This window comes from Enhydra lutris, unplaced genomic scaffold, assembly GCF_002288905.1.
Source record: "Enhydra lutris kenyoni isolate GAN:26980312 unplaced genomic scaffold, ASM228890v2 scaffoldscaffold2, whole genome shotgun sequence".
Lineage (NCBI taxonomy): Eukaryota > Metazoa > Chordata > Mammalia > Carnivora > Mustelidae > Enhydra > Enhydra lutris.
The window spans coordinates 10,762,029-10,774,978 of NW_019154086.1; the positions used below are offsets into that span (position 1 = coordinate 10,762,029).

Sequence of the window (12,950 nt, forward strand, 5' to 3'; positions counted from 1 at the left end):
TTTTTTTTTTTTTTTTTTTTTTTTTTTTTTTTTTTTTTTTAATGAAATACTTTCTTTTGTGTCCCTGAGAAGGGTGTCTAGGAGGAAAACTCTGAATCTGAAGATGTTTTTTATTTAATCTCACATTTGATGGTTTTGGCTAGATAGAATATTCTAGGTTAAAAATATTTTTTTGCACAGAATTTGGAAAGTGTTATCTTCCAGTAGCGATGTTGGTTGAGTAATCTGATATTAGAATGATTCCCATTCCTTCATAGTTTACAATTTTAATCTCTGGAAACTTTTAGGGTTTTGTTTCATTTTTACATTATAGTTTTTATTTTGGCAACCCTGTCAACCATATTTTTAATTTTCAGGTTATTTACTGGTTGTTTTTTTGTAGTATGTGGTCTTGTTTTCAAAGTACAATATCATTTACAGTCTGGCTGAGTGTGTGTGTGTGTGTGTGTGTATGTGCATGTTTGTGTGTTTAATTCTTCTTTGTGCCTTGAATTATGTTTCCTCTGGGATCTTTTTGTTTATCTTGATATCCCTCACGTGATATAAGTTTTCAATAAATATCTGGTGGTCCTTGCATGACCTTTTATATTTAGAAACAAAAAATATTGTCTGGAAATTCTGTAGGAAAGTAATTATCAGCTCGTGGAGAGTGAATTGTTATGCTTTCATTTAAAAAGCAGATGCTTTTGCTCTGGGTTCATTACGCAATCATAAAAGTTAAAACTGATGAAGAAAAAAGTCATAAAGCTGTATGCACCAAACAACATAATAACTAAGTACATAAAAGTAAAAGATGTTATAAATACAAGTAGACTTTGACAAAAAAATAGTAGGATACTTCAATATTGACCTCAGAATTGGACAATTCTAATAGGTAAAAATAAGGATATAAAGTTATGAATAATACAATAAAAATGAAAACAGAGAGCATTATATCCCTTAAATAAGCACTTTATTTTTTAAAAAAGATTTTATTTATTTATTTATTTGACAGAGGGAAACACAGCAAGAGAAGGAACACAAGCAGTGGGAGTGGGTGAGGGAGAAGCAGGCTTCCTGTTGAGCAGGGAACCTGATGTGGGGCTCCATCCCAGGACCCTGGGATCATGACCTGAGCTAAAGGCAGACGCTTACTGACTGAGCCACCCAGGCACCCCAAATAAATACTTTAAAGAATATGTCAGTAAAACATTTACAAAGGTGGATCATTTACTATACCAGGACAAAATCCTTAATACATTAAAAGTGAATGATAAACCTTAAAGACATTATACGAAGTGAAATAAGGTGGACGTAAAATACTGTGTGGTTCCACTTATGTGACATACCTAGAGTAATCAAATTCAAAAAGATAACAAGTAGAATGACGATTTCCAGGGGTTGGGGAGAGGGGGAATAAAGAGTTAGGGTTTAATGGGCAAAGAGTTTCAGTTTGGGAAGATGAAAATTTTCAGGTGGGTGGTGGCAGTGTTTGCACAACAAATGAATGTACTTAATGCCACTCTTAAGGCACACTGAAAAACAGTTAAAATGATAAAAAGTAGGTTATGAGTATTTTACCACAATTAAAGAAATGAGTGACAGGAATTTTTTTTAAAGATTTTATTTGAGAGAGAGAGAATGAGAGAGTGAGCATGAGTGGGGGAGGGTTAGAGGGAGAAACAGACTCCCTGCTGAGCAGGGAGCCCAGTGCAATGTGGGACTTGATCTTGGGCCTCCAGGATCAGACCTGAGCTGAAGGCAGTCACATAACCAACTGAGCCACCCAGATGCCCGAGTGGTAGGAATCTTATAGGCCACATCCTCTAATCATAAGCCAGCAGCATTTGTAATAAATAATTTTAAAAATTATCCTCCATTGTTATGGACTGATTCTCCCCCACTTCATATATTGAAGCCCTAATCTCCAATGTAATGTTATTTGGAGTGGGGTCTTTGGGAGGTAATTAGGCTTAGATGAGGTCATAAGAATGTGGCTCCCATGATGCGATTAGTATCTTTATATGAAGCAGAAGAGAGACCAGAACACACTCTGTCTCCACCATTTGAGTATGCAGCTAGAAGGCACTGTCTATAAGTCAGGAAGAGAGATTTCAACAGAACCAAATTGGCTAGCTATCACCTCAGTTCTGGACTTCCCAGCCCCCAGAACTGTGAGAAATAAATTTCTGATCTTTAAGCCACTCAGTCTATGGTATTTTATTATGGCAGCCTGAGCTGACTAAGACATCCATCTTAAATCATTAGGCCAATTTCTCAGATATATATTCCTGGATAGCACTTCTATTATAGAGAAATTGATAGGGAAAAGTCCGCTTTTAGAAAACAATAAAAAGAGTGATTAACACCTATGTTCATTAGAAATAGGAAAAATCTTACTGAGAGAAAATTTACAGGCTTAAATGACTTTGTTTTTATTTTATTTTTTAAAAAGATTTTATTTATTTATTTGACAGAGAGAGAGAGAGAGAGCGAGAGCGGGCACAAGTAGAGCAGCAAGCAGAGGCAGATGGAGAAGCAGACTCTCCACTGAGCAGGGAGCCCAATGTGGGGCTCAATCCCAGGATCGAGCCGATATGAATGCCTTCATTTTTAAATCAGTGCCTTAGTTGGCTTGGATTGCTATAACAAAATACCATAGACTGAGTCACTTAAAAAACAGACATTTATTTTTCAAGGTTCTGAAAGACTAGAAGTTGAGATCAGGATCGCAGCATGGTTGGGTCTAGTGAGAGCCCTCTTCTTGGTTTGCACATAACTGCCTTTTCACTTTGTTCACATGGCAGAGAGAAAGGAAGCTCTCTGGTCTTTCGTCTTCTTATAAGGACATTAATTCCATCATGAGGGTCCTACCTTCAGGTCCTAATTTAAACCTATTTACCTCTCAAAGGCCCACCTCCAGATACCATCACATGTGGGTAAAGACCTCAACACATGAAGTTGTGGGTGACATAAACATTTAGTCCATAGTAATTGATGTGACAAAAAGTAAGTAAATAAAGGACTGCTCTTAATAAATTTAAAAAAGAACAACAGGGTTGCCTGGGTGGCTCAGTGGCTTAAGCCTCTGCCTTCAGCTCAGGTCATGATCTCAGGGTCCTGGGATGGAGCCTCACATCAGGCTCTCTGCTCAATAGGGAGCCTGCTTCCCCCTCTCTCTGCCTGCCTCTCTGTGCTACTTGTGATCTCTCTATCTCTGTCAAATAAATAAAATCTTAAAAACAACAACAAAGTAGAATTAAAAGTAAAACAAATTAATGAAATAAAAAATAAAAAATACATTTAATATTACTTAGTATGTTCAATAAAATACAGGATATAACATAGAGTACATTAGTATTTATTTTCTTTCTTCCTTATTTAAAAATTCAAATATTGTCATTTGAATTTAGTGGATTTTGTTGTATACCTCCTGGGTTGTAGCCCCAACTTTGGGAACCGCAGATCAAGAGTATAGGAAAGGATATTTTTGTTTTGTTGAGCTTTTATATTGCTTTGAGGGTTGATATATTCTAATTGTCCTGAGAATTTATCTTGTAATTAAAGTTTTTTTTGTTGTTGTTGGTTTGTTATGCATTTGCATTGTTTTGTTTCTACTCAGTGTTCTAATTCAATGACACATAAAATACATTAAGAAATAGAGTCTGGGGCGCATGGGGGGCTCAGTGGGTTAAGCCTCTGCCTTAGGCTCAGGTCATGGTCTCAGGGTCCTGGGATTGAGCCCCACATCGGGCTCTCTGCTCAGTGGGGAGCCTGGTTCCCCTTCTCTTTCTGCCTGCCTACTTGTGATCTCTCTCTCTGTCAAATAAATAAAATCTTAAAAAAAAAAATGAAATAGGGTTTAAGGACATGAGAGTTAATTGTTCTGTTCTATCTGGCTTGCCCTAAATCTGTTGGTTTTGCGTAGGAGTTCAGGAGGAGCTATTATACCTGGTGTCCCACTACTTTTCAAATTTATGGTTCATGTTTTGTGTTATTGTTATGTCTGTTATTATGCTCTTGTTTTTCTAGAGATCTTGCGGTTTAATTACAGAATAAAATCTCATTTTTTTCCTTTAAGTACTGCTGTGTGAAAATTGCATCTTAGCAATGGTCCCTGAGAGATTTCTGAGAAATCTGAGAGATTTCTATTGTCTTAATATAATGCTAATTTTCCCATAGTAATTTCTAAATTACTGCACATATTATTTACAGTTGTCAAAGCTGCAAGAGGAAAGGTCGAGCTTGCAAGACCAGCTACGTGACTATGAAGATCGAATTAATGCTATGACTTCTCACTTGAAAAATGTTAAGCAAGAGTTTTCATTTACACAGGTACAATTATCCCAACATAATGTTGATTGTGCCATGTGTGGTCATGGAACATTTCACGTTGCATTTACACCTGTGATTTTATTTTAGGGATCTAACAGGAAACTTTAGCATAGCTAAACTATTGTCAACGTAACCTTGAACCTGAAAGTAGGTAGGAAAAAAAGGCGTTGAGGAGCTCACTGATGCTACCAAGTTCAGGAATAACTAATTTATTTGAAAGAAGAAATCATTCAAACAGTATGATGTAATATTTAGGCACCAGATTTTATGAGAAGGGTTTAGTGATCAGTGATTTTAAGCCAAAATAGACCTAATATAACATGTGATAGAATTTCCACCTCCTTTTCACTTTTTCATTGGAACTCACTGGGCCATTTTGAGTAGAGGCAAATAGTTCACACACTTCAGTAGCCCTTAGGGCACCACAGTATTTTAGGATTTTGCGGTAATGGAAGAGTTAAGTTGTATTTAGGGTATTATTTAAGATAACCAGCGAAAGTATAATTCATTTTAGAAATATTATTACAATAATAAACTTAAAACTTAAGATGATTAGTTAAGTAAGCTTCTGTTTTATGGATAGTCTGTTCATGTGTAGAACATCATTCCCTGATGATGCCCAGCAAATCAGCTCAGCAAATCAGCACTGATGAGTTTACTAACTTCCATTTCAAGCTATTTTTTAAAAAATGCATTCTACTTTTCTTTGAAAGATATGTAATTCTTTAAATTGAACAAAGATGCTTTTAATACCAGTTTATAATTAATACAGATAAGTAACCATTTTATTGTGTATAAGTCTTATTAGGAAACTGCAAATTTAATGAACTTTTAAAAACAACACTTCAAATTTTTGAATCCTAATACGATTGAGTAATTAAACTGGAACATCTTTTCTTAAAGTTATTAAATCACTGAGTTGGGGATTTGAAAGTCAGAGACTCTCTGTAGGTATACTTCATTATAGTCAAACCTTAATTAAATCAGATAATAGACACGAAAGACAATAAACTTCCTATAGCACTAACAGCTCTAATAATTAAAAATAATACTGATGGTGATAACTTCAAAGCACTCCAAACTCAACAGTCAACAAATACTATTTTGTTAAGTAAAACAACACAAAGGCATTGATGGTTTATTAATATGTTCTGGGAAATATTTATAACCATCAGTGTTTACATAGTCATAAATTATCTATTAATTAGAATATGTAATCAGTCTATGGAAACATCCCATTTCCCAAGTATTTTTAAGTCTTACCATTATAAACTTTGGTTTTCTTCAATTTCCCTAGACCAACATAATATCTGAAAATTGCTGACAACAATATTTTCTCCTAGGTCATTTCATGAACTGACTTTATTAGAGCTAGTACGCAACACAAACTACATTGAATCATAAAGTCTAACATTATTTAGGTTTCAGAGAAGTGGAATTAATAATACTTAATCTAAGTATTTTGTGTGAACTTTTTTGGGGGGCTAATGGATTATTATAAATATTCTATAATTAAAAATTAAAAATCTTTCTATCTTGCAAATTATTTTGTAGTCTCTTTGTAAAGCTAGGGAGCATGAGATTGAAAGTGAAGAGCATTTTAAGATCATTGCTGAAAGAGAACTGGGACGAGTGAAGGATGAAATCCAACGACTGGAAAATGAAATGGCTTCAATACGGGAAAAGAAAAGTGATAAGGAAGTGTGTATTGTAATGTTACTTAAAATTTTGTGCTATTGTTCTTTCTTCCCTTACCAATCAAACACTGATTTTTTTTTCTGTATGGTAAAGGCATTCTTTAGTTTCCTGACATTTACTTACATTGTTATTTGGACAATGAAAGGCATGCGGCATTGTCATTTGAATGAAATGATAGAATGTTATATTTATTTTCCCACTATTCATTTACCAAATAGTCATTGAGCCACCATGTGCAGAGTACCATACTGGCTGTCTATTGTGTGATACTAGGCATAATTTATTCATAAGTATCATATGTTACTAGGCATAATTCATTCATATATTTTTAAAAGGCCACATTAAAAATTATTTTTAGTATCGAGTTTCATTTTTCATTCAAAATTTTTACCTTTTATATTAATTTATTAGCCTGTAACTCTAACAATAAACTACTGTAACCTCTTTTTCTCTTTTCCTTTGTTTTAGTTGCCTGATTTGGGAGATCTATCCAAATTCAATTCTCAAAAAACAAAACAAAACAAAACAAATTCAATTCTCTTTACATGTGCATATACATGTAGAAATGTACATGTGTATGCATATGTACACATATACATACATATTTTATTATATTAATTTGTATTTATTTGCATATTAATCTGTTTTCTTTTATGACTATAGATTTGTTAAATGAATACATTTCCAGAAATTTTTTTTATTAGTTTTAGAGGTAGAATTTAGTGATTCATCAGTTGCATATAACACCCAGGACTCATTACATCAAGTGCTCTCCTTAATGTCCATCATCCAATTATCCTTTCCCTCTACCCACCTCCCCTCCGGCAAACTTAGTTTGTTTCCTAGAGTTCAGTGTCTCTTATGGTTTGCCTCACTCTCAGTTTTCATCTTATTTTATTTTTCCTTCCCATCTCCTATGTTCATCTGTTTTGTTTCTTAAGTTCCTCGTATGAGTGAAATCATATGGTATTTGTCTTTCTCTGACTGACTGATTCATTTACGGAAATATTTTTATCTTCTTAACAACTATATTTGTTTCAATTAGAAGTATCCAAAATTTCCATAGGAAACGTCTCTTAGAGGCAAGAATCTGATTGGAAATGGAGCTGAAGGGGACTTGACTTGGGCTTGAGTTAGCATATCAAGCACATTATTTTTACTAAGATCATATATCCACATGGGGTGGATTTGGCGGAGTGACTAATATTAGAGATTGCTCTGGGAGACTTTCCCTAAAGCCTTCTTAAGCCGTCTTTGACTCAACTACTATTCTCAATTTTGTATAATCATTTCCCCTCTATTTTACAACTGAAGAATTAAATACAAGTATGATAGTTATATAATAAGATGTGCATTATGTGTATCTGGAAGTTGGGAAAGGGACAGGATTACTTCTTCCTTTTTAATATGTTCTGTAATATGTAATATTATGTTTTAGTTTAGTTTGTGTAGTAAATAATATTTTGTAATCTCTCCCTTCCCCCTTTATTTGGAAATTAGAACAACATATTTAAAACTACTCAAAAATTGGATGGTTTGAAATGTCAGATGAACTGGGACCAGCAAGCATTGGAAGCCTGGTTAGAAGAATCAGCTCATAAAGATAGTGATGCCCTCACTCTTCAGAAGTATGCACAACAAGATGATAATAAAATTAGGGTGAGAAATTATAAATTGTAATCTTAGGTTTTCTCTAAAACTGTAGTATGTGAACCTTTTTACCTAAATTAGGTTTGTAATTTGAATGCCATAGTTCTTAAACTTTTTTGGGTCAGAGACTCCTTTGACAGTCTCATAAAGCCAAGGATCCTCTCTTTAGAAAAGTGACTATACTCAAATACTCATAAAATTTTGCTGAAAGTTTTATAGATCCTCTGAAATCCTCTCCCCATTTAGGGATCCACAGACTCCAGCTTAAGAATCCTGATTGAGAAGAGTTTTCAAAAGCATTTTGAAATGAAAACATTTCAGAGAAGAAAGTTTTATATTAGAATTATGTATAAATAATTTAGCTTTTTTTGTCTAAATAATAGTTTGAATGTAATATACAGTGTTTGCTGATTTGAGGCTATAGTATTATTTAATATATTATTAAAACATTACTTAAAATCTACTTGTAATTCAATGTGTTATATGTTAATATTATGAAACATGCTATTTTCTAATAGATTAAATACCAAATACATTATTTCAAATAATTTTAAATGGCAAATTATTGTTTATTTTTTTCTAACTTTAAAAAGTATTAAAAGTCTTTTTAGAAATAATTGAGTTTTCATTGCGCCCTTTGGGGTGAAAGACAATGTATAGTTGTTTTAGATAGCAAATAAGTTTGTATTTATAATATAATAGTACTTAATGTGAGATATACTAATAGCTTTTAAGTTAAATGATAATTATGAATATTTTTACATGCAACTACATTATAGGCATTGACCCTGCAATTAGAAAAACTGACTTTGGAATGTCATCAGAGAAGAAAGGTACTTGACAACGAACTTACAGAGACTCTAAGTGCACAGGTTAGTTTATTTCTAATTAAGAAACAAGATAATTAAGAAATATTTTATTTCTTAATTGTTGAAGGGATATATGCTAAAGCACTTAAATTCACAAAAATGTTATTTGCTCTCTGACAGTTAGAATTGGATAAAGCGGCACAAGATTTTCGGAAGATTCATAATGAAAGACAAGAACTCATTAAACAGTGGGAGAACACAATAGAGCAGATGCAGAAGAGAGATCGAGACATTGATAATGGTGCCTTGGTAAAATAGTTGTTTGGTCCTTGCAATGTTCAACTCTGTTATTCTCTTTTGTATTTAACTTATTCATTTCAAATGTAACTCACATTATTTAAAAATCACTTTTGTAGTAGTGTTCAATAGTTCTGGTAAATGTTTTTCAAAGCTGACTCCACTTAGATATGTGATTTTATGAAGATTATTTACTTATGGCATTATAATTCTGAAGACTAGATCCTGCCCCTTTGAAATGTGAAACAAGAGAAAGTCAGTGGATAATTTTAGAGCAGTAAATCAATGCTCTGACTTACACATGGTTGTCCAAGTTGCTTTGGATTTAATATATGTGCTATTTGGAGTAATCACTGGTATAGAGAAATGAATCCCATGGTTGGCCAAGAAACAAAGAGGGAGAGTCAGGAAAGAAACGTAGACTGTGATAAAGTTTCACTTTTGAAACTGAGGCACCCATAGTAGGGAAGAAGCTTGGAAGCAAAGGAGTACCACACTGATTAAACACAGACTTAGTGTTATCTTTTGCTAGTTTCAGAGGTAACATCTTAAGTAAGTTAAGTATATATTGTATTATATTATACTTAAGTATATATATATAGAATGTTAATTGTTATAATTGTGTAACATTGTTTAAAAATGTGAATGTTGAAGTAGGTATTAAAGTATCTGTTTAAGTGGTAGTAAAGTAAATATAAGGCAGAAAGTTCTAGAATGATCATTTTACATTTATAAACCTAAGATGTTTTGACTTGTCTTTGGTTGAATGAACACTATATATACAACCAAAGACAGGTCAAAACATCTTAAGTAAGTTAAGTATATATTATAATATATATTATATATATATATGTATATATATATATATATACACACACAATGGCTACATTATAGAGTGTTGATTTTTTAAAAAGATTTTATTTATTTATTTGACAGAGATCACAAGTAGGCAGAGAGGCAGGCAGAGAGAGAGAGGCGGAAGCAGGCTCCCCACTGAGCAGAGAGCCCGATGCGGGCCTCGATCCCAGGACCCTGAGATCATGACCTGACCCGAAGGCAGAGGCTTAACCCACTGAGCCACCCAGGTGCCCTAGAGTGTTGATTGTTACAGAGAAAATGTGGAATTAAATAAATTTACAATACCTTTTTTAAACACTATTACACATATTTTTATTTTTTATAGATTGTGTTGTCTAGAAAATTCAGCAGTCTAAATGTTGCTTCTTTTATTTTTTAAATTTAATTTAATTTTTTCAGTGTTCCAAGATTCATTGTTTATGCACCACACCAGTGCTTCATGCAATACGTGCCCTCCTTAATACCTATCACTAGGCTCACTCATTCCCCCCACCCCCCTCCCTTCCCAAACCCTCAGTTTGTTTCTCAATGCTTTTTTAAATGTAATGCTTTTCAGGGGTGCCTGGGTGGCTCAATCAGTTAAGCTTCTGCCTTCAGTTCAGGTCATGATCTCAGGGGCCTGGGATCAAGCGCCAAGTTGGACTCCCTGCTCAGGGGGGAGCCTGCTTTTCCCTTTCCCTCTGACCTTTGCCCTATTATACTCCCCCAATGCCATACCCCATTCCCCATCTCTTCTCCCTCTGCCCTACCCCACTCCCCTGCTCATGCTCTCTTTCTCACAAATAAATAAAATTTTTTAAAAAATGTAGTACATTACAGACATATATCCATTTAATATGCCAATATATACAGTATTACATGCAGCATTTCTTTTTTTTTTTTTAAAGATTTTATTTATTTATTTGACACAGAGAGAGAGAGCAGCAGCAGCAGAGGGAGAGGAAGAAGTAGACTCCCCACTGAGCAGGGAGCCCTATAGGGAACTCAGTCCCAGGACCCCAGGATCATGACCCCAGCTGAAGGCAGATGCTTAACTGACTGAGCCGCCGTGGTGCCCTACAGGCAGCATTCCTAAAAGTTACTAATTTTAGAACATAACACCCTCCCTCAACCCAATTTTCTGGGATTAAATGTTTGGTAGGACCTCATTTTGGAATTACATTTTAGGATAAATTTTCCTTCTTCCTCCAATTCCTTTAACATGTTGCCATCAACATCACTTGTAAAAACCATGTGAGCTTTTTATTCCTCAGCTCTAGAATCTTCTTTGTTCCACACTGCTTAAAAATTGAACCTCTTAAACATGGCAATTAAAAAAATTGAATTTTTTCACATTTGGACCCTAACTCTATCTTTCCAGCCTCATTCCTTTCATATGTACCCACCCCTTCTAATACATCCCCATTCCATCCCTGCCCTCCCTACTCTTTCACTACATTATTTATGCATCTCCATTTATCTTTTTAGGCTTAACTTAAAAGAAGCTTCTTAAGTAATGCCTTTTAATAATTCCTCATTGGTAGACTTCATCATCTCTTTTTCCCATGGTGCTTTGTCCATGTCTCAGTTACTACCTTGTACATTCTATTTATTTTGTATCTCCAGGACCAGCAAAACCCCTCAGTGAAGACATTCTTATTGAAACAAATAACTAAAATATTATTCTCAAAAGATGAAAAAAAAAACCTGGTCCTGTGAAATATTATTATAATAAAATAATTGAAATTCAACTTTCTATGTAAAACTATTCAACAGTGTTATATTTTTAGAATATTACCTTTTGTTTATGAAAGCTTGACATTTTTCTCTTCTCTTTAGCAAAGTACCAGTTAAGAAAACAAGATCTTTAAAAAAAATGACCTTATAGATACTGATGTGTAACTGTGTAACATATTAATACTTTGTTTTTATTCATATAAAAATAGACTTTTTTTTTTTTTTTTTTTAAAGTAGGCTCCATGCCCAGTGTGGAGCATAATGCAGGACTCAAATTCAAGATCCTGAGCTGAGATCAAGAGTTGCATGCTTAATTAACTGGGCAACCCAGGTGCCCCCAAAGTAGGCTCTCTTTAAAGAAAATACTGTCTTAAGAAGTTTTGATAAAATGCTGAATATAGAAAAATAAAAACTAAATTCCTTTTTGTTTTGTTCATTGTATTAAACATATATTTAACATATTTTTAAACCTTAGGCATTAACGAGGATAAAGCAGGAAATACGAGAAAAAGAAAATTTGGTTAAAGAAAAGATCAAGTTTTTGGAAAGTGAGATTGGGAATAACACAGAATATGAGAAAAGAATTTCTGTTGCTGATCGTAAACTTTTAAAATGTAGAATGGAGTATCAGCGTCATGAAACAAACAGAAGTCAGCTGAAAGATGAGGTATGTCAACTAAAAAGACTGGCTTGTGTATTTATGAAAAATTACTATAAAAATAAGCGTAAAAGCTCTCTTTTGATTAAGGAACTGTCTTCTAGTTTCTTTTTCTTATGTCCCTTCATGTTGTGGAATTTTAGGGTACTGAATTTTAGCCCTGCTTGGTGAAGGCAAGAGGGGTGCCAGGCATATTACAGGTGGTGTGAAGGGATTGGAAATTGGAATATTGTAGAGCATTTCATTGTACAAGTTGTTACACTTTTTATTTCTTTTTTTTTTTTTAAAGATTTTATTTATTTATTTGACAGACAGAGATCACAAGCGGGCAGAGAGAGAGGAAGGGAAGCAGGCTCCCCGATGAGCTGAGAGCCTGATGTGGGGCCTGATCCCAGGACCCTGGGATCATGACCTGAGCTGAAGGCAGAGGCTTTAACCCACTGAGCCACCCAGGCGCCCCTACACTCTTTATTTCTGATAAAGAAGGAAAGATTTTTTTTCTGTCCAAGAAGAGTAATTACATATGATTCTAAAGAAGTAAAATAAGCATATTTCTTGCCTAAATTAAATGTCACTGATAATAGTTTATTCTTAAAATTTTTTAAGTTTAAATCAATTGTATTAAAAAATGTTGGGATTCATTCACTCATAATTTGTTTATTGAGATGTAATTCACATATAATAATTCACCCTTTTAAAGTATATAATTCGGGGGAGGAGTCAAGATGGCGGAGAATTAGCAAGCTGAGACGACATCAGGTAGCAGAGATCAGCTAGATAGCTTATCAAACCATTCCGAACACCTACAAACCCAACAGGAGATCGAAGAGAAGAAGAGCAGCAATTCTAGAAACAGAAAATCGACCATTTTCTGAAAGATAGGACCAGTGGAGAAGTGAATCCGCGGGGGGAGGGGCTGGCTCCCTGCAAGCAGCGGAGCAACGGAGCAC

The 12,950-nt window shown here is 34.2% G+C and overlaps 1 protein-coding gene across 1 annotated transcript in view; it reads left to right on the forward strand.

The window, feature by feature from the left end:
* The window catches only part of LOC111151580 (coiled-coil domain containing 39), a 52,749-nt gene that overhangs the window by 2,961 nt on the left and 36,838 nt on the right, over positions 1 to 12,950 (forward strand). The window contains exons 2-7 of the mRNA XM_022509658.1: positions 4,195 to 4,314; positions 5,869 to 6,015; positions 7,513 to 7,671; positions 8,442 to 8,534; positions 8,652 to 8,780; positions 11,818 to 12,009. Of these exons, the coding sequence (XP_022365366.1) occupies positions 4,195 to 4,314; positions 5,869 to 6,015; positions 7,513 to 7,671; positions 8,442 to 8,534; positions 8,652 to 8,780; positions 11,818 to 12,009 (840 nt within the window). The remainder of the gene's footprint in view (positions 1 to 4,194; positions 4,315 to 5,868; positions 6,016 to 7,512; positions 7,672 to 8,441; positions 8,535 to 8,651; positions 8,781 to 11,817; positions 12,010 to 12,950) is intronic.